Source organism: Lissotriton helveticus, chromosome 3_1, assembly GCF_964261635.1.
Source record: "Lissotriton helveticus chromosome 3_1, aLisHel1.1, whole genome shotgun sequence".
NCBI lineage: Eukaryota > Metazoa > Chordata > Amphibia > Caudata > Salamandridae > Lissotriton > Lissotriton helveticus.
Window position 1 is genome coordinate 758,240,336 of NC_136061.1, and position 26,859 is coordinate 758,267,194.

General features: G+C 46.3%; 1 protein-coding gene across 5 annotated transcripts in view; it reads left to right on the plus strand.

The window, feature by feature from the left end:
* Window positions 1-26,859, plus strand: part of SBF2 (SET binding factor 2) — a 2,295,537-nt gene that overhangs the window by 754,753 nt on the left and 1,513,925 nt on the right. For all 5 annotated transcript variants that reach the window (XM_078680952.1, XM_078680953.1, XM_078680956.1 and 2 more), the window contains 2 exons: window positions 5,944-6,054; window positions 20,032-20,137. In XM_078680952.1, coding sequence (XP_078537078.1) covers window positions 5,944-6,054; window positions 20,032-20,137 — 217 coding nt within the window. The remainder of the gene's footprint in view (window positions 1-5,943; window positions 6,055-20,031; window positions 20,138-26,859) is intronic.

The following is a 26,859-nucleotide window of genomic DNA, read 5'->3' on the forward strand; positions in this document are numbered from 1 at the left end:
GATTTGACCTCAAGTATGGACAGGCTGATGCCCAATTTTAGCAGAGCAACAAAAATTCAGCTCATTAGTAAAGCCTTCGGTATGGTCAACTGCGGTTACATTGGCCACAGTCTGTTGTTCTTTGTTTGGCAAGTCTCTGTTTGTAGGGTTTTTCGTTCCCCTTCTGGCAGATGTTCGTAAAGTGAAATTAGTATCTGATAGAGACTACTAGCCGCAGATTCCTTAGCGTAGAATTATCCCCAGGCGTGAGACTGGATCCGAATAATCTTTTGCCACAGCATCTCCGTGCGCCGGTAGACGGCACCACGTGACTCTTCCACTGACGTTGTCCGCGTACGTGACGTGAGCGAGGTCACATAAGTCCCACCCTGGCGCGCGGACACCAGTTTCCTTCATTTCCGCGTGCAACGCAGACCCGTATCGTCTTCCCTTAACCTGTTTTCAGGCCTTCTTTTAGCACCTCTGTGCTGGGAACAGTGTGCAAATGGCTTCGGGTTTCAAGATGTGTACTTCTTGTACACGTCAGTTGTCGGCGACGGACCCTCACCCTATTTGTATGTGCTGTTTGGGCGAGCACCATGATTCGACAGACTGTGACGCTTGTCAGCATCTCAAGCCTAAGTCCCAGCTGGAGCGCCGGATGAAATTGCTTGCGGCCTGCTTGTCCAGATCGGTCTTGTCGCCGCGTCCGTCCCCTACTTCGGTTGGGTCCAGAAACCGCTGACTCCGACTGCGGCATCGTCCTTCTCCGCTGCCCGAGGGGCGTCTCTCGTCACCGGTAAGTCCTACAGTTTGTCACTGAGGCTTTGTCCTCAATCTGCAGAAGGCGCGGGTTCCTCACGGACGTGCACCCTCGGCCGTCGCCACCCTATCCGCCGGTTCCTGGTGTTGGGGTGACTAGGGCCCAAATGGAGGCCTACGCTGCGGCTCTGCAGGCTTCTTTGGGCTCCCCTCCTCTTCCTGAGACGTCCATGGATCCCTCGCCAGGTGCGGGGACTTCCGCAGACTTACAGTGGCTCTGACCCCGGCGACGACGAGCTCGGCTTCAGGTTCTGGAGGTGTGGTATTGTCGAGGTGCGGCCCTCCGGGGTTCCCCTCTTTCACCCACGGCATCCCTTCCTCGACGCAAAACCCCGTGGAGTTCCCGGTGGTGTTGCAGGAGGTCGCCAGGACTCGTGGCTTATCCCCGAGTCCCCCTCGGTCCTCTGGTCAGGCGGCTGTCTTACCGGAGGCCGAGCCAACGTATTTCCGGCACCGTCGGCTTTCCTCCCCGGCCCTCGCGGCGCCACGGGTGGAGGCCGGGACCCAGGGCGCCTCCTCAAGTCTCTTTCAGTCCTCAGCGCAGGCGGCTGCCTCTTCGGATGCTGAGCCGGCGCCTCTCTGGCGTCGTTCATTGGCCGCTCTGACCCCGCCCCTTTCTCCTGTCAAGCAAGTGGTGGTGGAGATTGACTCAGCACCCCTGGGGGCCACTTCGGTGCCGATCGAGGACATGCTGGCGCCGTTCTGACGTTGGGTCCTCGACGCATCTCCGAAGGTTCCTTCCTCTCCGGAGGTTTGTCACACCCTTGTCTCCTCTTCGCCGGAGACTGAACGCTGCGTCGTTGCCTTCTCCCCGGCTTCTTCCGGGAGGGCTCTACGCCATCTCCGTGGCCCCAGCCCCCGGACCCTCTCTTCCGCAGCTCGCGGTTGGTTGCCCTGCAGGCTTCTCTGCCTTCTTCGGAGACCCCTCAGGCCCCTCACTCGTCCATGGGTCTTCCATCTTTCAGGGGCTGGCCGTTTCTTCCTCCAGCTGGGCTCGGGTACAGGCCTCTTAGTCTGCAGCCTTTGCCCACGGAAGAGTTGCTCTCTCCCCGCAACGCCCTACGGAGGCGAGTGTAGCCTTTGCCCGGGCCATTTTCACGGCCGCTGGCATTTAGCAAATGGGCACCCCGTCCGGACCATTTGTTGGAGGTTCTCCACCAGGGCTCTGGTGGAAGGGAGCTGCTTCTTCCATTTGAAGCTTTGCTCCGTAACTCTCTTCTAGGGGCATCCTGCCACGGGAGATCCAGTGCCTCAGCCACTCCTCCACCGTCCTGCCCCGCACGATCCAGTCTGCCTTTTTTCCCACTCTTCAGCCCAGGCTCCTGTCCTGCAGTCTGCTTTTCCTGCCTTGCCTTCAGTGTTGCTCCCTCTGTCACGGGAGGGCCGGTGGTTGGACTCCTGGGGGTGTAATATCTTAGCTTCCACTAGTGCTGCTTTGCGAGCGCTCAACACACTGTGTGTTGACCAGGGCTACCTCCGGCCTTTGGGATTCCGCGGAGTCCCTTCTGTCTCGCTCCTCCCTCCCTCCTCCCTTCTGCCTGCGCTGATCTGCGGAACCATGTGCTGGATGGTCGGGAGTTGGCTGCCTTTATTCTCTGTTAGGCTCTGGATGTTTCTGATTCTCTCACACGTACTATGGCGAGTTCTGTGGCTCTGCGCCGCCAAGCTTGGTTGCGGGATGGCATCTTCCCGGAGAACGTTATGGAGCGTCTTGTTGACCTGCCTTTTGATGGGATTCTTTAATTCAACACCCATGCGGACTCCGCCATTCAACGGCTCCTTGCGGGGCTCCGTCCTCCCCCTCATTAGGCTTTGGATTGTCGGTCCGCAGGTGCCATATTGGAGGCGTTCATCCCACCTTTCTCTTGGGGCATAGTGTTTTGGTTGGCCCGTCTGTGTGTTCTGTGTGGCTTGGATTGCCTTCAGTGTCCTTAAGTTGGCCCCTCTGTACTGTTGGCTGCTGGTACAGCCCTTTAGCTGTGATGTGTTTTTTGGCTGTTGGTGAATTCGTATAGGTCCTTAGAACTGGACCATCTGTGTATTTGTTGGCTGCTTGGTAAGCCACCTGTGGTGCTACCCACAGGCCCTTTATGTTCCTGACCTCTGCTGCTGGTCTTTTCCCTAAGAGGTGGTCCCATGTTTTGTTTTGGGACGTGTCATACCCTAGGTGGGGTACTTATAGCTATTGTATAGCTCGGTACTAAGCTGAGCGGGTGTGATTACCCTCTTGGGTTCCTTGCCTTTCCTGGCATTGCTGTATACCACTTGGTGCGGTCTTTCTTTTTCTTTTGTCCTAGCGCGGCTTGCGCTGCTCCAGGTTCTGTCCTGCTCAGTATCCAATGGTTTTTTCATCCTTCGTCTATGGGGCTCGCCTGTCGTGCACTTTGTCCCTTGTTCCTGCGGGATGTCTGCTTCTGTACGGTTTGCCTTCCCTCTTCAGCATCTGGATCGCCAGACCGACTGTTGTCATGCCGTTTACGGTGTCGAGTCATGGAGTTTCTACCTTGTGTTCTCAGACGTTTCGGCCTGGTCCTCTGCCTTGGGTACCAGGAGGGCTAGGATACTCCTAGTGTTCTTGTGTGTTCTGGTTGACTGCTTTAGGTCTGTACTACATATTTCTTCATGGGCCGGGTTGTGCCACTGGGACGGCCCTTCATTGGGGCTTGTTCTACCAGCTGCCGACTGCGCAAGCCTGGTCGTTATGGTCCACATCTGTGGACCTCGGCATGTACCCGTGTGCTTCTGTCCTTTGCTCTGCTGGAGCTTGCTCGACTCTGTCTTCCTTCCCATGTCTGTGCTCTCAGCTGTGCGGGCTGTTCCTGCCTAGTCTGCTGCCTCAGGGCTGATGCCAGTTCAGCTGTCCCCTTCGCTGTGAGTGTGTTCTCCTGCTTCAAACTCTGTCTCCGTTTCCACCTCTGCTCCTTGTTTTTTGCGGGTGGTTCTTTTCTTCCCTTGGTGTACTCTCTTGGTGCCGCTTGTCCCTCAGGGGTTTCTGGCGGATGCTCTTGCCTTTGGGTAGGCTTGTGGTATCGTGGCCTTCCCTTCTTCTTGTTCTTACTTACTTCTGCTTGGTAGGAAGCCTTCCTCCCTGTTCCCATGACACATTCCCTCTTGGGGCCCTGTGTTCTTCCAAGCTGATGAGGTTCTCTCGCAACCCCTCTACCCTCTTTTTGTGTATGGCTAGGGTATCTATTTTACATTAAGGAATCTGTGGCTAGTAGTCTCTATCAGATGTACGAGTTACTTACCTTCGGTAACGATGTATCTGGTAGAGACAATTCTATCCGCAGATTCCTTCACGACCCACCCTTCCTCCCCGTTCTGCGAGGACCCTAAGCTTGGTCTTCTGCCCTCGCCTCCCTCCGGGTGGCTTGTCTTCTGCGAGTGCCCTCTTCACTTCCTTCCTGACGAGGTGCTTCATTCTGTTTATTTGTTCCTTCCTTTCTGGTGGTTGGACGGTAGGTTCATGTGTACTTCTGCATACCTACACCCTGGTTGCCAGTGTGGGGCCTACTCATAATCCTCTTCCTTTTTCATTGCTGGGTTTTTGGCTCCTCTGCAGCCCTCGGGGTTGCAGTCCTCTGGGTTGGGGTCTCTTGGCTGTGCTTCGGCCCTCCGCTCTTACAGGGGATGCAACACTCCTTGATGGTGTTGTCTTGGGGTTCCTTGTCGTTACTCGTCTGTTCCGGGCTTGTGACTCCTTCTCTGTTAGATTGTGGTTGCAGGCTTTCTGCCGTCTGCCATGACGTTTTTCACATGTTTTTCTGCTTCCAGGGTGGACGTTGCCTTCGCTTTGCAGGGTTGCTACTCGGAGCGGTGCTCTGCTCTTTTTCTCCCATGACTCTCTGTGACACAGTGCCTGGCACTGTCTGTAATGGTGCTGTTCCTCACCATTCGCTTCTTCCCTTTCTGTTTCACTGAGTTTTTCGTACACTGTTCCCATACTCTCACAGTTTTGTTTGTGATGGCTTCGCGTTGTGGCGCGGAAAAGTTCTCCGAAGAAAACTGATGTCAGCGAGCCGGGTGGGACGTATGTGACCTCGCTGACGTCACGTACACGGACAACGTCAGGGCGGAGTCACGTGGTGCCGTTCCCCGGTGCGCGGAGATGCTGTGGCAAAAGATTTTCCAGATCCAGTATCACTCCTGGGGATAATTCTAGGTTAAGGAATCTGCGGCTAGAATTGTCTCTACCAGATACATCGTTATCGAAGGTAAGTAACTCGTACTTTAAGAGTAACGTTTTAGAATGCTACATGTATTGGACTCTCTTTTATTTAGAATTGTGGAAAGTGGGACCTCTTAAATCTATTTTTTGGAAACAGGTGAAATGATTGTATTGTTTCATCCGATAATACACGTGTTAACGGATAGTTGAAGTTTGTTGCACCTATTTATATTATTTGGCAACCAAACATGCCTTCCTATTCTGCAACCTACACTCGGTTTGTATACTGAACCGGTACTCCATCCTTAATAATGTCCCTTAGTCTCTTTACTCAAAAGACCTCACGGTGCGACATAAGTACTTAGAATTCCAGCATCTCTTTAAGTGGAGTGTTTGTGCAAACACTGAAAGCCAATGCGAACAGTGGGTGCCTCCATTTTGGTTGAAGTTAATGCAAAATGAGTTGGAAGAGACTTTAGCTCTAATTTTGGAATGGTACCTTGATACAGCGGATCGAGTGGATCGTAGGGCGCTCTAGACCAGATTCTAGGGATGTAACCTCAAGGAGGAGTGAATATGTGAGCTGCAAGTGTGATCTTGGTCAGTTGCACGTGGCCCCTTTGTAAGTAAGATAGAGTGGAATAATAGCGACCTACCCCGAGGACCATGTAATTAGCAATATCAAGGCTACATCCCTGTGTAAAAGTATCCAACCTCCTCCACCTTTAAGCCTTCACCGCATACTATGCTCTCCATTGCCAAATATATATATATACGTCTGTAGTGGTGCTGGTGACCATTACCTCAGTGGCAGCTTTCAAGAGTTCTAAAAGTCAATGATCTATTTACTCATGTGGCTCTTGTTATGTGAACAGTATTTTATGGAAGGGAAGTCAAAAAAGATTTGATGGTATATAATTATTATTCTCTCAATTTGCGAGGTGTTTAACAATGACTGTTTTTGTTTCTTTTAGGCTTGTCTTGGTTTAATCTACACAGTGTACGTCGACAGTCTCAACGTGTCTCTGGAGAATCTCATTGCAAATCTCTTCACATGCCTTGTTTCAGCTGCTGGGGGGTCTCAGGTAAATGGAGCAAAGAAAGGCTATTTTTTCAAGTTTATTTAATTTATGTGGAAAGCAACAAAAACATTCTTTGAATAGTTTGATAGGAAAAGAGCACAGTTAAGTAGATTGCCGTGCCTGTGACCTGCAGCGTAAAACCAGTCAGGATTCCATCCCACGTGGAGGTCAGCGGGTTAGTCCTTGTAATGCGATTATTGTTCTTTTCAGGCACAGTCACAAATCAAGTTGTGTTTGAAACTTGAACTCTGTTTTCAATTGTTTGCTCTCTGTCACATATTGTTTTCTCGTCTTTTCCATGTTCTCTTTAACAATACATCTAATCCGAAGCAAACCATAGCAAAGTGCTATCACCGCCCGCAGGTCAGCACTAGCAGAACAATGCAGTAGAGAGAGTAGGCCTTTTCATAATGGTAGTGCCGACACCCACTCCCCCCTCCCGCCTCCATACAATGCCGTAACAACTCGTTTGAACTGGTGCAAGTGCCAGACACTCTCCAATTCATGTTTTCCTGCTGGAAGATATGGACCTCAGAACTCTGTCTTGTGCGGTACCTTCTTCAGCAGACGCAGGCTTACATGGAACCATGGAACCCTGCTTACCCCATTGTGTGCTGGACCTCTTTCAACAGGGGAAGGGCGATTACAGAACATTGCTCACCCCATCATGTGCTGGACCTCCTTCGACAGTGGAAGGCCGACCTCTAAACCCTGCATACCCCGTGCAGTGCTGAAACTCCTTCGACAGGGGAAGGCCGACCTCTAAACCCTGCATACCCCGTGCAGTGCTGAAACTCCTTCGACAGGGGAAGGATAACCTCTAAACCCTGCATACCCCTTGTAGTACTGAAACTCCTTGGACAGGGGAAGGCTAACCTCTAAACCCTGCGGACCCCTTGGAGTGCTGAAACTCCATCAACGGGAAGGCTAACCTCCAACACCCGGCCTACCCCTTGGAGTGCTGAAACTCCTTCGACAGGGGAAGGCTAACCTCTAAACCCTGCATACCCCTTGTAGTGCTGAAACTCCTTCGACAGGGCAAGGCTAACCTCTAAACCCTGCGGACCCCTTGGAGTGCTGAAACTCCTTCGACAGGGGAAGGCTAACCTCTAAACCCTGCGGACCCCTTGGAGTGCTGAAACTCCTTCGACAGGGGAAGGCTAACCTCTAAACCCTGCGGACCCCTTGGAGTGCTGAAACTCCATCAACGGGAAGGCTAACCTCCAACACCCGGCCTACCCCTTGGAGTGCTGAAACTCCTTCGACAGGGGAAGGCTAACCTGTAAACCCTGCGGACCCCTTGGAGTGCTGAAACTCCATCAACGGGAAGGCTAACCTCCAACACCCGGCCTACCCCTTGGAGTGCTGAAACTCCTTCGACAGGGGAAGGCTAACCTCTAAACCCTGCGGACCCCTTGGAGTGCTGAAACTCCTTCGACAGGGGAAGGCTAACCTCTAAACCCTGCGGACCCCTTGGAGTGCTGAAACTCCATCAACGGGAAGGCTAACCTCCAACACCCGGCCTACCCCCTGGAGTGCTGAAACTCCTTCGACAGGGGAAGGCTAACCTCTAAACCCTGCGGACCCCTTGGAGTGCTGAAACTCCTTCGACAGGGGAAGGCTAACCTCTAAACCCTGCGGACCCCTTAGAGTGCTGAAACTCCATCAACGGGAAGGCTAACCTCCAACACCCGGCCTACCCCTTGTAGTGCTGAAACTCCATCGACAGGGGAAGGCTAACCTCCAAACCCTGCCTACACCTTGGAGTGCTGAAATTCCTTTGTCGATTTAAGGCTAATCTTTTAAACCTTTCTACCATCCAGTGTGCTGTACCTACTTTGACAGGAAAAGTCTAAGATCACAATCATGCCTCTCTGTATCAGCTTTGGCAAGAAAAGACTGAGATCGGAACTTGTTTAACCCTATGGTGTATGACTGTGACAGGAGAAGGCAAACCTCAGAATCCTGCCTACCCCTCCATGTGCTCTCTGCTTCAGCCGAAGGCCGGCCTCAGAACCCTACCTACCCCTTGGTATGTTGTGCCTCCTTCAACAGAAGACCGATCTGTGAAACTATTTTACTTCTGGGTGAGATGTATTTACTTTGAGAGAGAAAGCTATAATCAGAATCCTGCCTACTCCTCGGATGTACTGTAATTCCCTTGAAAAAGGCTGAGATTAGAGCCATATTTCCTCATGAGCTGTGCCTCCTTTGGCTAACCTCAAAATCGAACATGGTTCTCCAAATACTGCCTCCTTAAGCAGGAGAAGGCTGGCCTAGGAACACGTCATGCAGGTCATGAAGGACAGCTGCCTCAAGCTTGACTCAGACAAGATTAAAGTCCTCATCCTGGGCTCCGCCCTCTCCACCTGTGAAGACTACTGGTGGCCCGCAGCTGTCGGAACAACCCCTGCACCCACAGACCACACACGAAACCTTGGCATCATCCTGGACTCCTCGCTCTCAATGAACGCCAAATCAATCAATCAATAAATCAACGTGTAAAGCGCGCTACTAACCCGTGAGGGTCTCAAGGCGCGTGGGGGTGGGGGTGCTGCTACTCTTTGAAGAGTCTTGAGGAGCCTTCTGAAGGTGAGCAGGTCTTGGGTCTGCCGCAAATGGGTGGGGAGGGTGTTCCAGGTCTTGGCGGCGAGGAAGGAGAAGGATCTGCCACCGGAGGTTGTTCGTTGGATGCGCGGGATGGCGGCTAGGGCGAGGCTGGCGGAGCGGAGCTGGTGGGTGGGGGTGTGGAAGTTGAGTCTGTTGTTCAGGTAGGCTGGTCCGGTGTTGTGGAGTGCTTTGTGCGCGTGCATGAGGAGCTTGAAGGTGATCCTCTTGTTGACGGGGAGGCAGTGCAGGTCTCTTAGGTGGGAGGTGATGTGGCTGCGGCGGGGGACGTTGACGATCAGTCGGGCGGAGGCGTTTTGGATGCGTTGTAGTCGTCGCAGGTGTTTGGCCGGAATTCCTGCGTAGAGTGTGTTGCCGTAGTCCAGCCTGCTGCTGACGAGGGCTTGGGTCACTGTTCTTCTTGTTTCGGTCGAGATCCACTTGTAGATCCTGTGAAGCATGCGGAGGGTGCTGTAGCAGGAGGAGGAGATGGCGTTGACCTGCTTTGACATGGTGAGGGAGGAGTCCAGGATGAATCCTAGGTTGCGTGCGTGGTCCATGGGTGTTGGAGCTGCTCTCAGTGCGGTCGGCCACCAGGAGTCGTCCCACGCAGAAGGGGTGGGACCTAGGATGAGGACCTCCGTCTTGTCCGAGTTCAGTTTCAGATGGCTGCTCCTCATCCACCCAGCGACGGCCTTCATTCCCTCCTGGAGGTTGGTTTTGGCGGTGTGTGGGTCCTTGGTGAGGGAGAGGATGGGCTGGGTGTCGTCGGCATAGGAGGTGATGTTCAGGTCGTCTTGGCGGGCCACTTGTGCGAGGGGGCCATGTAGACGTTGAACAGGGTTGGGCTGAGTGATGATTCTGGGGTACGCCGCAGATGATGTCGGTGGCTTCGAAATCAAAACGTTTCCTTCTGCTGCTTTCACATGCTCCACCTGCTTTGTAAGATCTTGAAGTGGATCCGCACAGAGTCCAGGAAAATGGTCACCCATGCGCTCATCAGCTGCAGACTCGTCTATGCCAACGCACTCTATGCCGGCACCACCCAGAAACTGCAGAACATCCAGAACTCCTCTGCCAGACTCATCCTGAACATCTCAAGCCGCAGCCACATCACCAGCCTCCTGAGAGACCTTCACTGGCTTCCCAACAACAAAAGAATTACCTTCAAGCCCCTGACACACACAAACAAAGCCCTCCACAACGCCAGATCTGCATACCTCAACCACTACCTCTCCTTCTACACTTCGACCAGACATCTCCACTCTGTCCAACTAGCCCACGAATCTGCGAGACCACAGCTGGAGGAAGATACTTCTCCTACCTCACTGCGAAGACCTGGAACTCCCTGCTTCTGCATCTCTGGCAATAACCATCACTGCCACAATTCAGGAGCAACCTCAAGACCTGGCTCTTCAACTGAACCGTTGCTCGCCCCCCTCCACCTCTCCCCCCCACAGTTCCTCCCCCCCAGCGCCTTGAGACCCTCAGGTGAGTAGTCGTGCATAAGAATCCTGATTGATTGAGTGTGTAATGCATTTCCTTCAGCAGCAGAAGGCAGACCTCAGAACGTAGGCTACTCCTCAGTGTGCTGTTGCTCATCTGACATGAAGACTGATTTCTAGACCTTGTTAACCTCTTCGTGTGTGTAAGCTCCTTCAACAGATCCTGTTCTCAGGATTATTTTACTTAGCTAACCCACTCAAATGATTTCTATAACTTTTAAGGCTATGCTGCAAGTTTTTCTATGCACAACCAACTTGATCTGTGTCTTGCTAACTTGTGAGCATCATTCATCACTGCATCCATGCGCTCCAAAAATGTTCTTATTTACTTCCTTGTGCCCTGCTTGCAGTTTTTTGTTGACAGTAGCTGTGAGATTTGCCTCCCCGTGTTTCAGCGCTCACTCGTGCTTCGTTACCACAGTTCTCTCACTTGGGCTATTTCAGCCTGTTAGTTCACATTTACCATTTGGAGACTTTTGGCCACTGGAGAAGGGAAGCCAAGACCTTTCAATTTCGGGATTTCTCCTGGACAACAGACAGTGGTTCTGGCCATTCTGTTCCTACCTATTCAGCACTGGCTTCCCATACCATTGGTACCTCTCTGGGTCACTATATTTATAGAGGATGTGGCGTTACCTCCCGAGCTACCGACTTCGGAACTGCTTACTAGGTTCGAGTCTCGGCGGCGGCTCAACATCCTGCGATTTTGGGCACTTAATCTCCCCCTGCCTAAAAGAAAACAAAGGACGTGACCTTGTGTAATGTAAGTGATGCTCATTTAAACCGCTCCAATTTCTTTGGGTCGATATAAAACTACAAAATATGTAAATACATTGGTATATTTCAGATTTCAAAAATTGTTATTGCTCCGAATCATTAAAATTATCAACATTACAGTTATCAGTTCTTAAAAAGAAGAAAGAAAAGTTAATACTGACATGCAAAGGTAAAATTAACAATCCAGTAAGCCATGGACCTAGCAATAAACAGAAACTAAAAAAAGTTAAATAATCTCATGTTTTCAAGTTAAGAAGACAGCGGTTTTAAAACATAGGCCTTTCATCACAGCAAGCACAAGCGAAGTCAATACTCCTGACACGTCCTCAGATTTAGGCCACTAAATGCAAATATAGTCGCTTGATAACAAGTATGTTTCCTAAATTCATTTAACAGTGTTATGAAAACTTACACAAAAAGAAACCTAGGCAACGGGCTTATAGCAAAGCACCTCACAATATATATATATATATATATATATATATATATATATATATATATATATATATATATATATATATATATATATATATATACTGTGATCCAATTACGGACATAAACTGTGCACACTTCTCAGCACCCGTTGCCCTTTGGTGCCACTGTTTACAGATTCCAAACTGGTTTTCCACATAGAGCAGTGCACCAAAACAAAGAAAAATGTGAGTCTCTTAATGCTTTTGTTCTCAATTCTTTATTTGAAAAGTCCAAATGATATTTCACTTCAAAAACAGCAGCCAACGCATTTCGTTCTACAGCGGCTAACAAGCCAGAGAACTTCTTCAGGGCTTCAAACAGATTAACACAAAAAACATATCTGACACAAACATATCACATAATTGACGGACATAATCAAAAAATATTAACACATTCAATATAAGACATATTTACAAATATAAGAATTATAACAAACAAAAAAATTAAGACGTATTCAGCTATGCAATCTATCTTGAGAGACCCAAAACACTGATTTAAGAGAAGGGGATGTAATTGCATGAATGCAGTAATTCGAGTGTATTAATAGCAAGTTCTCATTATTAATAAATATGCATCTGTACTGGCCACATCGGAAGAGAGCTTCACGCGTTGACCCCGTACCCCTGGACTCCTGCAGTGCTGCTTGCTGAAGACGGCAGTTGGGTTCAGACAGACAAAAGTGCCCGACGCCAGAAAAGAAACTGGGAAAAAGGTTGCGGTGCTGTTGCTGTTCTAGGACCCGAGGTAAATCCATAATCTGACTGCAGAAGTCAGTCTGACCTGTGATCCAATTGGATTCTCCTGTTCTAGCTCCTAACACAGTGGATGATTCCTGTGGGTTCAGCAGTGTGGTGCACGCGGTGACGGGGCCGGTAGCGGCCTGTTGGTGGGGTAGTGTCAGGACAGAGAATAGGGGGACCGCATCCTACAGACCTGCATGGAAAGCTCTAATTGCATCCATTAAACCCCAGCGGGTTTTCAGATGTTGTGGACTGTTCTTTGCTTATCATCATTGGGTGCCTTCAATGGCTATTGGGCCAAACACTAGTCCTCTACAATGGGTGCAGTGGGGTAAAAGTCACTCAGCTTCCTATTCAGACTGAGTCGTTTGTAATCCTACAGGGTGGCATGGGTAGGTGCTGAGGTGCAAGAAGGGCACTCCCCGTTCTGTCATGTTTGTATTTATTTGGGAGTTGGTAGGCAGTATGGCAATTGTGGTAGAGGCTTTTAGGATAAATGGGCTTGTTCATATCCACTCCCTGGTGTCAGGGGATGTCATCAAAATAGAGGGCTGAATGAATTGGACTAAAGTAGCCTAGGTGACACCCCTTTTTTAATTTCGGGCTAGAGCCATTGGCAATTAAATTAAGCCAATGACATATTGAGAATTTTTTTTATTGTTTTTTTTTTTTTAAATCAATATAAGCATCATAAATAACATCAGTATCAACAAACAAGCTCTAGCCATTGCTTTTTCGCCAGTATTCCAAAGTTATATAGTTGTCCTACACAGTACTATGCAAAAAGTATATCTTTCAGTCGATACTGGGCAATATTGACTACCACCCACTATTATACAATGTCTACCGCCACAGTTAGGGTAAATGGGGTGTCGTCTTCAGCCTTCCCCATCGGCCGGGGAACGAGGCAGGGTTGCCCCCTCTCTCCACTTCTCTTTGCTCTCATTCTTGAGTCGTTGGGCTGTGGCATCCGTGTCATCCAGTGATTCGGGGTTTCAGGATTGCCCCCACTCACGAGGAGGAAAATAAGATTTCCCTCTACACCAATGACATCCTGCTCTATGTCACAAACCCTGGTAAGACTATCCATGTCCTATTCAACACCATAGAGGAATATGGGAGGCACTCTTGGTACCGGGTCAAGTGTAATATATCAATGCTCTAGTGCACCGGCGAGACCCCGTCGCGGCTGCCTTGACCTGAAGACTTAAAAGAGGTTCCTGAAGGATTTCAATACCTAGGCATTTTTATCACCCCACATAGAGGGGTATGTAGACTACATAACCTCGGGAAAATAGTGCAAACATTTAAACAAGACGCAGAGAGGTGGAGGGAACTCCCCCTCTCTTTGCAGCGGAGGGCTGCTATTTTTAAAAGGCATTACTTTACCACAATTACTTTATACTCTCCAAAATAAGTACCACCCGCTCCCATGGATGGTGTTCACCAGACTGGAGGATATCTGGCCCCTACCGTGGCAGGGAGGCTTCCCTAGAATAGCATTAAAACATTACAGCGCAACCCCTACAATGGTAGGATCGCGCTGCCAGACATAGAGGCTTATTACTAAGCTGCACATCTAATTGTTATTAATGGGTGGTTAAACCGGGCACAAGATTGTCCTACATATAGGCTTGAGAGAGAATTAATGGCACCCCACACACAGCTACACTACCTCTATGGTGGTAAGGGAACTTCCAAACTATTCTACTAAAGGGAAAAGCCTACCCTAATAAATTGAACAGTGGCCCAAGACGGGTCCCAACAGGATAAGTAACCCACAACATGGAGCTCACCTGAGGGTCATAGAGAGGGCACACGGTACACAGAAGGTATTATAGAAACGTATAAAAATCTTTATTTTCTTTTTTCCATATTTTTTCTATTTAATCAAAACCAACGTATTGAAAAGAGTGTAATGTTCTGATACATTGATTAATAAAGTTTTAAAACATATTCTAATAAATATTATATATATTCAACATCGTCACCCCACAACACCTCTCAAGCACCACATCCTCTCAAATCTTTCATTCACATCCAGACAATCAACAAAAAAGATAACACATTCGTCAACGTAATCCCAGAGTGACACAGTAAATAATGGGATCCTGGAAGATCTTCGTGGCCAGTTGCCAAGTTGTTAGACACAGGATCCAGAACACACGTAAAGCCAACGCGCGTTTCGGTGCTCAGCCTAGATGAACAGGCGCACCTTCATCAGGGCTCTCACGTCGAGGTAGTGGGGGACACAACAACTAAGCCAAAATAGTCCGTATTCGATCTATTATTAACAGAAGACATAATCAAATTTTTAGAATGTACACCACTATGGACCGTGTCACCATCTCAGTTTCTCATTTGTTTTTATACATATGATAAATTATAAACAACATCAGCTAGAAAGAACAATAATAGTTAATCAATTATAAACAACATCAGCTAGAGAGAACAATATTAGTTCATACAATGTTGATCCTATGATCTACTAAATTCAAAAATAAACCCAAATTTAGGTGAGCTCCAATGCTGAAGTGATAAGGTATTTCGATCGTACTGTTACGAACTTAGCATTTAATGCCTGAAGGAAATTCCTGGGATCCAAAACATCACATACATACCTAGTGTCGGCAATCACTCTAGTCATTTGTCACTTAAAATTATCTAAATACTCCAGAAGGCATGATTCAGAGAAATAGCGGGAAAGGAGAGAAAGAAGAGAGGTTCTTTAGTAAAACAAAATCCATTTACCGCTCGTCCTATTTTGTCAAACTTGTTAGTTTCCACAGTCTTAGAGGATGAGACAAAAACACTCTCGAAGGCAATAACAGGTTACACAGTATTGGTCCGGTAGCGCCTGGTTGAAATGAGGAAAGAACATCCCTGAATGGAAAATTTCAAAACATGTTCTAGACAAGCGCAACATTTTTTCAAGCCTATCTCAATCGAGCCAACGGAGCAACCTCTTTTTCAGTTCCATAACTTACCCGCTCTGAAAGAGTCAATGTAGCCACGTTTAAAATATCAAGTTTTCGATCTGTACTTCAGACTCAGCGAGAAGACCCGTCCCTAGTTTCACCTAAAAGGTTGAAAAGACATCAATCAACCTCAAGCCAAATGCGCTTCAACGAACAAGTTTCCGAGTAACACACAGGGCTTCAATACAGCGCCTCGTTATTCCCCTCGTCTCTTCTCCCAGTTAATACTTTAATTGCGCACGATGAGCTGTCCCCGCCTTCTCGGTCTAAGCGTGGAGCGAGCAATTATCCGGAGCCGCGGGCTATCCCACATGTGCTCTATACCACAATGAACAGAGCACGAAGCGTTACAAGTAAGCCCGGCAGGGTGTAATCACCTATAAGTCTTAATAAACGGGATATGCTACGCCTTAGCAAATCCGGGCCACTACGCATAAGGTCAGGACGATTTTAACAGCTAGGGGATTCCTCAAACCCTGAGTCACATCCCTACAGGGGAGCCCTCTTACCTCGTAACAGACGATCGATCAGCGTATACGGGGTTCCTCTCGGCGGTAACCGGTGCTCGCAGCAGTCAAGCGTCGGAAAGCCGCGGGTTTCCGCTGCTAAATAATTACCTTATGCGTAGTGGCCCGGATTTGCTAAGGCGTAGCATATCCCGTTTATTAAGACTTATAGGTGATTACACCCTGCCGGGCTTACTTGTAACGCTTCGTGCTCTGTTTATTGTGTTATAGAGCACATGTGGGATAGCCCGCGGAACCGCCGACTTGGACGGTCGTGAAGGGAGCAGAATCAGAGGTGCCTACAATGTGTTGGTACGTTTTGCTATCTGTTTTATTTTCCGAACTAAGACCGCCCCGGATAATTGCTCGCTCCACGCTTAGACCGAGAAGGCGGGGACAGCTCATCGTGCGCAATTAAAGTATTAACTGGGAGAAGAGACGAGGGGAATAACGAGGCGCTGTATTGAAGCCCTGTGTGTTACTCGGAAACTTGTTCGTTGAAGCGCATTTGGCTTGAGGTTGATTGATGTCTTTTCAACCTTTTAGGTGAAACTAGGGACGGGTCTTCTCGCTGAGTCTGAAGTACAGATCGAAAACTTGATATTTTAAACGTGGCTACATTGACTCTTTCAGAGCGGGTAAGTTATGGAACTGAAAAAGAGGTTGCTCCGTTGGCTCGATTGAGATAGGCTTGAAAAAATGTTGCGCTTGTCTAGAACATGTTTTGAAATTTTCCATTCGGGGATGTTCTTTCCTCATTTCAACCAGGCGCTACCGGACCAATACTGTGTAACCTGTTATTGCCTTCGAGAGTGTTTTTGCCTCATCCTCTAAGACTGTGGAAACTAACAAGTTTGACTAAATAGGACGAGAGGTAAATGGATTTTGTTTTACTAAAGAACCTCTCTTCTTTCTCTCCTTTCCCGCTATTTCTCTGAATCATGCCTTCTGGAGTATTTAGATAATTTTAAGTGACAAATGACTAGAGTGATTGCCGACACTAGGTATGTATGTGATGTTTTGGATCCCAGGAATTTCGTTCAGGCATTAAATGCTAAGTTCGTAACAGTACGATCGAAATACCTTATCACTTCAGCATTGGAGCTCACCTAAATTTGGGTTTATTTTTTAATTTAGTAGATCATAGGATCAACATTGTATGAACTAATATTGTTCTCTCTAGCTGATGTTGTTTATAATTGATTAACTATTATTGTTCTTTCTAGCTTATATTGTCTATAATTTATCATATGTATAAAAACAAATGAGAGAAACTGAGATGGTGACACGGTGTATAGTGGTGTACATTCTAAAAATGTGATTTTTTTGGCTTAGGTGTTGTGTCCCCCACTACCTCGACGTGAGAGCCCTGATGAAGGTGCGCCTGTTCATCTAGGCTGAGCACCGAAACGCGCGTTGGCTTTACGTGTGTTCTGGATCCTGTGTCTAACAACTTGGCAACTGGCCACGAAGATCTTCCAGGATCCCATTATTTACTGTGTCACTCTGGGGATTACGTTGAGGAATGTGTTATCTTTTTTGTTGAATGTCTGGTTGTGAATGAAAGATATGAGAGGATGTGGTGCTTGAGAGGTGTTGTGGGGTGACGATGTTGAATATATATAATATTTATTAGAATATGTTTTAAAACTTTATTAATCAATGTATCAGAACATTACACTCTTTTCAATAAGTTGGTTTTGATGAAATAGAAAAAATATGGAAAAAAGAAAATAAAGATTTTTATACGTTTCTATAATACCTTCTGTGTACCGTGTGACCTCTATGACCCTCAGGTGAGCTCCATGTTGTGGGTTACTTATCCTGTTGGGACCCGTCTTGGGCCACTGTTCAATTTATTAGGGTAGGCTTTTCCCTTTAGTAGAGTACTTTTCCCCTGACGTCTGCCCGTATCGCTTACAGGGGGCCCCTTTTGTGTATTCTCAGAACTTCCAAACTATTGCCAACGACACAAGTTACCCTGGAGACGTGGAACAGAGCAACAAGACTAATAGGGTGGACACATAGGATCACGAAGGCTACGCCACTTTGGGAAGGGTAGTGGTTTAAAGAACTGCATAAATTAAAAGGATTTGGGGCGTGGGGCCAGCTGGGAATTTCCACGATAGGTGACATTTTGGAAAGGAGCAAATCTAAACCCTGGTCCACACTCAGTGTAGAGTACGGGCTTCACTGTTCCCAATTGTTTAAATATACACAGCTACGCCACACTGGCAGGCAGAGGGTGTATTGTGCACGAATATAACTGAATACGCACCACTGGAGGGGAGACTGCTAGAAGAGGAGCTGGTAGAAAAAGTGGTTTCTATTACTTATCAATCGATAAACAATAATATGCCAGACAATCTTAGAAAGATTGAGCGGGACCTAGGAACCTTGGAGGATGTTGACTTGGAGACTGGCATAATGCACCCTAGAGAGGTAGGCATTAAAGGCAGACTGCGCCTCATCCAATATAAAATCCTACATAGAATATACAATGATAGGGAGAAACTTCACAAGATGGGTAGGGTAGAGACACCATCCTGCCTTAAATCTAGGGAAGTCAAGGGTTACTTCTACCACATGATATGGGCATGCCCCGCTATACAAGTCTATTGGGGGGCAATCGTCAGGAAGCCGAGGATGATTTTGGAGGTATCACTACCGGTTGACCCCGGTTTTGTCCTCCTGGGGATCACGAGTGAGGTTGATGCCAACAGGGCCCAGCTGCTATTTGTCTCATTGGGTCTGGCAGTGGCCAGGCAACACATGGTTAGATGGTGGGGTGTGGAGGAGGTTCCCACGATACAGGAGTGGAGGAGGGGGCAGACCTCTACATGGCAGCTGAACCTACTACATATATTGCCCCCGAAAATTCCATAAATTACGGGGTGCATGGAGAAATTACTATGGGCTAGATCTGTTTGACAATACACGTAAGTCCACATCATCATCAGCTGATTATGCTAATGCCATTGCATATGGAGGTCCTAAATAGACTGGAGCACACTAAGCTGTCCTTGCTCTTGGGCCGGGATATACCGGGTCTCACCGAATTTCAGCAATATTTGCTGTCTCCCTTGGGAAACATTGGTGTTGATGATACGCTGTCCTTAAAGATTGTACTTTATGCACCTGAGGTTATTGGTATGATGATTGTAAGTTTTTGTTATCTACAACGAAAAATAAAAACATTTATAAAAAATATATATTGAGGAGCACTTACAACTAAGCAATACAGTGAGGGCTACAAGGCCAGCAAATTACTGGCATGGCTTGGCGACGTGATAACCGTATTATAAGTGATATCATCAGTTTCTGAATCACGGGGCTGAAGTGAGTAATCGTGGCAGGATTAACAAAAACTTTGCAGATTACTTAATTTATTTACACAGTGAAATGTTCTCAGTGCAGGAAGATCAACTACACCACCACTTACTGTGAGGACGTGCTTAAATTAAAGAGAGTTCTATGGAATCGAGAAATACTTACCCAAGTTCTTCAAATGGAATTTGACAGCTTTCCTTCATCTTTGTTTGCTGTAGATACTCTCTTGTAAGAAGTGGCCTCAGGTAGACTTTTGTGGCCTTTATTTTATTACTGACCAAGAGCATGTCAAGAGGGGATAGAAGATAGTCGGTCCACTGGCAAAATGTTAGCAGCTACATCATCTCTGTAATATTTCCATGGTGGAAACTGACTTACGTCTCCTTGTGCTAGGGAGCAGGGGCAATGATCTGAGTGTTATGAGGAAGAAATCCTTAAACTGGAGGTAATGCCCTCTTTAGATGGTAGTGACTGTTGACAGCATGGACACGCTGTCAGGAATGCAATGGAAAGAAGGAGACCCTTGTACAATGATGTCAGTGCAGTCCTGTAGTATCTCTTGCTGCCAGTCACAGCAATTAACATAGTGTTGATAGCCTTCTAATGTGCTTGCCTTCTTTATTGCTTTTATTGCTATCCATAGATTATGTAGTCTTACTCTACTGCAATGATTCCTGCCTGAGCTCTTTAGCATAGAATCTGTCTACTGTCATCCATTATACTTACAATGATAGCATCTCTTGTCCTAAGATATCATTAGATCTTCATTACAGCTGTATCTATTGGGAGGACACATTCATAGACAGTATATAAACCCCTAAGCATTATTATGTATACATATTGTACTCTAATTCTTTAAATGAATTGTTTTTTGTTGACTTCAAGCCAGCTTCATTATTCACGTGTTGCTTCTTTACTACTGTATGAAGAACCTATTTTATTGTTTAACTAAAAAAAAAAAAGACAGTCGATTGTCCCAGAGAATGCTGTGCAGAGTGCATGTCTTCCTTGAAATTCATTTGAGCAAAGTATGTCTTTCTTTCTCTCGTGCTACTTTTTATAGAAACTATTTTCCTTGGGAGCAGGCGATCGGCAGCTGATACAGACGCCATTGCACCATAGTCTTCCAGTAACAGGCACAAGCGTAGCGCTCCTGTTCCAGCAATTGGGTATGTCTGTTTCTTATTCTTCTTGTGGAAGAGGCTAACATCACTATACTTGTACCTACAATATACTTTGTAGAAAGTTAAGTAAAATAAAACACAAACCTGTACATGTATTTACAAAAATCTTTTTTAATTCAGCAAGTTGCCAATCAATGCATAAATGCAAGTTGCATGCTACCAACAATTACGATTGCTATATATCAAGTGGACTCCATAGGGAATCTCAAGAATGTTGTCCGTAGTAAAGGCTACTTGTATTTGCCTCTGCAAAACAAAGTTGATTACAAATGTACTTAAATTGTCTTTTGAAACCTATCGATATGCTGATGAACGTTGGTGCGTATTTTGAGATGCAGATGCAATGGGGTTTGTTTTCTTATGTGTGGATTTCAGTAAGTTCCTAACAGATATCCAAAGCGTCAAGGAAAGGGGGAGTGGAGACAGCTTTACCATGCATTCGATCATTGAGCGTTAAACCGCTTCCTTATAGATCCATGATGGATAGTCATCTGAGTCGTTCAATCTTCTGATGGGTTGTATCTGACTTTTCTAGCAGGCTCTTTTATAGCCAGCGTCAAATGGCCTTTACAGTGAACAAGACATTTCCAATTATTTCTGCGAGAGTAGAAGGTGCCCCTCTGTAATTCAATTTGGGAGTCCTTACTGAATGCTGGGTGCATAACTGGCACTTGGATGAGAACTATACCAATAATGCCTTCATCTTAAAAAGTTGGAGCAGCAACATGTATGTTGGGAAGCATAACAGTTTTGGGTCAATACAGGTTACCTGGTACAGGTTGGGGCTAGCTTCCAGAATCTGAACAGAATTCAAATTGTGTTAGACTGCCAAGTCGGACTGGCTCAAGTGGCTTGTCTAAACTCAGAATGGCTTGCAAGAAAACAGAGGATACTGTGCTATAGGGAGTATATCGACCCCACACATACATGTTTCTGATGATAGCACATTTCTTCTGCTCCTGACACTATCATCCCATTTTTTAAAATCTCTTTTCTTTTGTGCTGTGTAGAATTTTGCCATGTCTAGTTCCAAGGTAATGTGTACTGACTTTTCTGTTTGAGTTGATTGCGAGCTTAGAGATGCCGGGGTTCCCAACGGGTGGGTGGTTAGATCGGAACCCGAGGGAATACATTTTGAAAAAATGGGTTGAGTATTGAATGCTGGAATGCAAGAATGAAGGCGGTGAGAGTAGAATTGGGACAGTATACATGACAAGAACATTTCTGGAAAGAAGCCCTTCTATTTGAGCTCAATTGTGACTAGTGAAGCAAAAGTGAACAGCTATGGAAAGCACATTGGTATTGGTTGAAGCACTATCCCTAATGCAAGAAATAAAGAACCCAGACTAAATGCTGATAATGGAGAGAAATGCAAAAACTGCATTCCGTCCATCATTTGTTTGCATAGCATTTTTCACCCTAAATGGGATCGGTATGCCCACACGTTAGTCCCTTGTTCACGGTGCCACTGGATTCAAGCTAGCCTGGCTATTGAAGAGTAATACCCAGAAACCGGTCCCAGGATGCCTATTTCCAGTCCAGGGAGGACCTGGCTTGGCAGTTCGGTCTGGACTGTTCCCATGAGGCACAGGGTCAAGACTGATTTGCATATGGCTGGATCTAAATTGTGGTGGCATGGTGAGCAAAATAACAATGGATTTAACCCAGCTCTCGACTGGGGGTGAATGTATGATTTATTCAGCATTCCGTCCATCATTTGTTTGTGTTGTACAATAACTGAGAGAAAGCAGGATCATGCAATGATCATAAAAGTGTCTTAGCTACATTATCAAAGGTTTTACTACTCTTTTGATTTTGTAGAATCTTTCGTGGTACAGTAGAACAACCTATGTAGTTAGAAAGTTTGCTAAAACACATACAACATACATCAAAGTTTACTTTAAACATAACCACAGATACTTAAACTGACAGATGCTAGAAACCAGCATGAACTGGACTAAATTTGTTAGCTTATTTCTTTACATCTGGGGTGCTGCAAAAGTGTTGCATAATGTGGAGAGGCATACAAAATAGAAGCTGTAGTTAATAGTAAAATCTGAAATTACATTCTGCATCCACATGCAGGACCTCTCTGCTGGACTGTATGAAGGATAACATTATTATTGGTCTTCATTGAGTTTGTACGTGACTTGCAAAATTGTGGGAACACGATTATCTCGCGGGTAACAAGGCGGAGCAAGCCAAAAATAAATGATGACTTTTGGAAGTAAAAGTTGGGCAAGCTTTGTTCTTCATGTGTCCATGAGATATTTTTGATAGAATATTGGGTCAGCGCCAAGTTACAGGGAAAATAATCCTGGCTGGTGGTAGCTGAAAGCAGGCAATAGAGACCTACGCCACTTTACATGAATCTTGTTTCAAATGAGAAAAAACATTTCACGGTAAACATACAGACTGAAGGATGATTTCCACCCGACTTCACCCTCTTCACAAGGTCATTAAATGACCGAGACTCTCTTCATATTTTGTAATTGATATTAATGCAATATGCTTGACTAAATGCATAGTTTCCCTGAGAAAGTTGGAATGTTGTATTTTTTATTTGTCCATCACTTTAGCGCTGTTTGACGAATTTGCCCAAAATCTGGCAAACGCTTAGCATGTTTACTTTGCTCTTTATATGTTTCAATCTGTGCAGATTCATGAATGAAGGGACACTTCTAAAAGGGTGGTATCAAAAACATGTTCATTTGCTAATAACTGGTATCATTTGACAATTCCACCTGAAATTCTGCAGACATTTCTCATGTTTATTTTCTGTGGCTTTGGTAGGTTTAATGCAGATTAATTCAGGTTAGCAAAAACGATTTCTTCTGCTAATATCTTTGGAGATCTTTAATGAATCTGCATGAAATGTAAATGTGTCCATTGCAGGTTTCATTCAGATATGAGAAAGTGGGCAATGCTAAATGGGGAAGTATCGTAAAAACAATGTTTGATTTGCTGATAACTTTGGCACAGTTTTACAGATTTGTACAACACTTGAAGACACCATTTTAGCTTTTTAAACTTTCTGAGTATTAGGGAAATGCACAAAGGGGGGAAATATTAAATGTGGGAGTGTCAGAAAAGCAGCATTCCCAATGTTAACTCCCATACAAATCTTCGCTCTCAGCTACAAAAATAAGCCCTGAAGGGATTTATAGCAAACGTGGTATACAACTAAAACTAAATCCGTTCTGTAGTTTTCACGAAATTCGCATTACAATGATGTGTCAGTGACTTTGAAATTAATTAAAAAATTGATATCTGGACCATTAGTGTTCAGGTAGTCGTCAAACCCAGCTTTGCAGACTGATTGTGGGCATAGTTAAATAAATAAAACCTTCCATTGTACAAGAAAGCCTCTAGCTCTGGTTTTCCATTTCAAGTCTGCAGTGCCAAAATGTGGCCTGCAATCCTTTTAAAAAAGAGTTCGTAAATAAAATAACGGCCAACCCATGGTTTGCTTTTTGAATGCTGTGCACAGTGAAGGCTGGCAGTTTGATCACCGTCTTAGTCTTCCCATTCTGCTAGTGCTTTGGAAGTTGTCCTATTATTTCCTCTGAAATAGTATCTTATGCCATTTCCCAGCCTCTATCTGGAAGCCCATTCTTCCAACAAGGTGCTTTGAGATTGGCAGTTGGAATCGTTTTGTGCTGTCTTCTCTACTGTCCATGTTCATTTGTAGTTGGCTATTGTGAAATAGGTTCCTGTCCTAGTATTTCATCTATTGCACTAGAGACTGCAATGAGGATAAATATAGTATTTGATCTAACCTGACTTGCAAATCATGTACTGTAGAATAGAAGGAATGGCCTTTCGGCCAAGGGAGTGAACGGTCTTCATACACCAAGTCCCTAATTCCCCATCCAAGACGTCAAGTCTGTGGTGGCCTTGTAAATGTAAATGTAAATGTACAGGAATTTATATAGCGCAAATCACCAAGCGGTTTCTAAGCGCTTGCTTAGGGAACCCGTCCTGGTATTCCCCTGTGAGATAACCCCGGCAGGGTATCCGCAAGGTGAAAGCCAGGCATCCCGCCGCGAGGGGCCGTTGTGGAGATTAAGCAAGCTATTGCCCAGAGTCGCAGAGTGTGAACCCGTGAATCGAGTAGGCACCGGAGCGAGAATTGTCGAGTCCATAGACATTTTAGGACTCAAGACCCCGCCGAGCCGGGAATTGAACCCTGGTCCCGGGCTGACCTCTGCTTCCAGGTCTGCCTCCTCTAACCAGTGAGCTACACTTCTCCACCAGTGTCCCGGCCACAGAGTCTGATCATACAGTTGTAATCTCCACCCAGCACTATTGTGGCTCCTGGCCATCAGTCTACACGTTCAGACATGCTCAGTACAATGCCAACTGATCTGTGTTATGAGCATGGGTACTGCCCTGTATGATAGCTGCTCTGTCTAATTTGCCTTTGATTAATGCATAACCTCCTTCTCTGTCTGTTTGGGACTCAGTGATCCAAACATTCCACAGCCCAACATGTACTCCCGCCTCATATGAGTACTGTGTAACAAAAATGTGGTCCAATCACCTATGCTGCAGCTTCTCCGGCGTTTATAGGAGAAATGCAAATTGGATCCTGTCTGCATTTAAGTTACAACTGTATCTTAGCTCTCTTTGCTCGGTGACCCATGCCCCAGACTTGAGTTCAGACATTCTTTTCTTTCAGTGGTGCTTGAATGCCTGAGGTCATGATGACCATTCCCCAGTTGGAGCCCCTTGGTCCAGTCTCAGTGCAGGCCACCAGTAGATCCTTCCTTTATTATGGTGTACGCTGTGCTTTAGTGGTGTACAAATCCTGGCCTGTGTTAAACTAATCCAAATTCACATCCTCAAGGCAGAGTGGCAATGGCACTGTGTTCAAACAATTTGTGTAAACCATGTACCTTGCCACATAATCTAGGGTGAAGGGTCTAGGGAGTAGGTCACCTCTTTTATACTCCTCCCCTCCTACGACAACCACCTTTCTCCCCCATCATTCTCATATGTGTGATTGCCCTCCAGAGTTGGACCCCCTTCTTTATGAGCTAATTTCAGCAGTTAAACTGGTTTTCACATAGTCCGTCTCTCCCAGGGTCAGTTCTGGTAGCTCCGGGTCTTCGTTCAAGGAGAGACGAGTGTCCAAACCCAGAGACCTTACATTTGGGGGACACCAATCTTTAGCAAACCTGTATTTGTTCTGATTCCTTTCCTATCCACTGCTTTCACCACAACTCCTCTTTAAGCCTTTGTTTGGCTTTGAAACAGTACTTTGTGTTTGATGTCTGAATTTCCTTGGGTTTTGGTGCTTCATTGGGTGCTAAGTGCTCGTGCTTCTCTCCTCGTACAATTCCAACCAGCCCCAAGCTTTTTCTGGTTTCCTAAAGTAAGGCTCTTTGTCATCAATAATCCCTTTTAATTTTGCTGGCATTAGCATGAATCGTATGACTGCATTACGGAGGTGCTTTTTAAACACCATGAAGGACATTGCTTCTATTGAATAGCTGCCAGGTAGTTTGGAAATATTGACTTGTTGCATTCCACTGAGACTTATCATGCAGAAAGAGCGTTTTGTAGGTCCGCATCTCCGTTCTGATAATGGAGCAATCGTGCAACCCAAGCTTGGTGGTATGTGCGGCATGCTGTGATCATCTAAGCTCGTTCCAGACAGTTTCTGCAAAATGACTTTGGTCACCAACCATTGCACCAGGTAGCCCATCATGTTGTTTCCTTCAACACCCTCTGTAGGCTAACCACTCGAACATTTTTGCACCTAGAGCACCACCTTGAGTCCTCCACTCTATACTTGAGGAAGTGCACTTCGTAGTTCCATTACCTGGTTTAAATTTGGCATGCTTGGTTCTAGTTTAAGCAAGGAGTTTCCTGCTGTTTGACACCATCCAATAATTTACTCAGGTCGTATAATACTAACTCAACATCTATCTGTACTGTGTCTATTTTCGCTGCAAGCGACATCTTGATTGCTTTAAGGGCTGTGAGGAGCTAGTCAAGTTTATTAGATTGTGTATTGTTGGGATTGTCGCCAATCTCCTCATTTGTTTGATAAAGATCTTGCTCTTCGAGGTTGGGACTTTTGGTTGCTTGCTGGGTCATTGGGTGTCATTTAACCATGATTCACATGGAGCTAATTGTCCTCATGTAATGCAGTGGCAATAATCTCTGAGCACGTTGCCGATCTAGCGCGTCAGTCTAGTCTCCCAAAGATTGTGAATGGCACCAAATACTGTCCCTTCATGCCCTTTTGAGTGCTGCGTCACCTTTCATGGACCTCAATGCGCAAGGGCACTAAAACTTTAGGGCGTGCAACACTCCTTACACTCTCAGTCCGATCACCAATCACATTCTTAACGCAGGCTAGAGGTCACTCACGCACTTGTGTAGGTGACAAATTGATTTGTGGTCTCAGCTGCATGCCTGTGGGTTGATCTATCTTTGTGTCTTTCTGGGTCGTAACAAGTATAGTCCTCTTTCAGCTCCTCCTCATAAGGTACCATGTGCTCAAGGGCCATGGGCTCCTAGCATGGTCGGCCATGCTGCTCACCTTCCCATTGCACCTCTGTGCTTCATTGCCAGGGTCTCTTCCAGTAGTAGGTTGAGGCCCTTCCCTGGCTTTCTTCCCTTGTCACTGCTACAGATCTCTAACACTTGGGATCCATCTCCCCAAAGGTAGGTTGTATTACCCATTAGCAACTCAC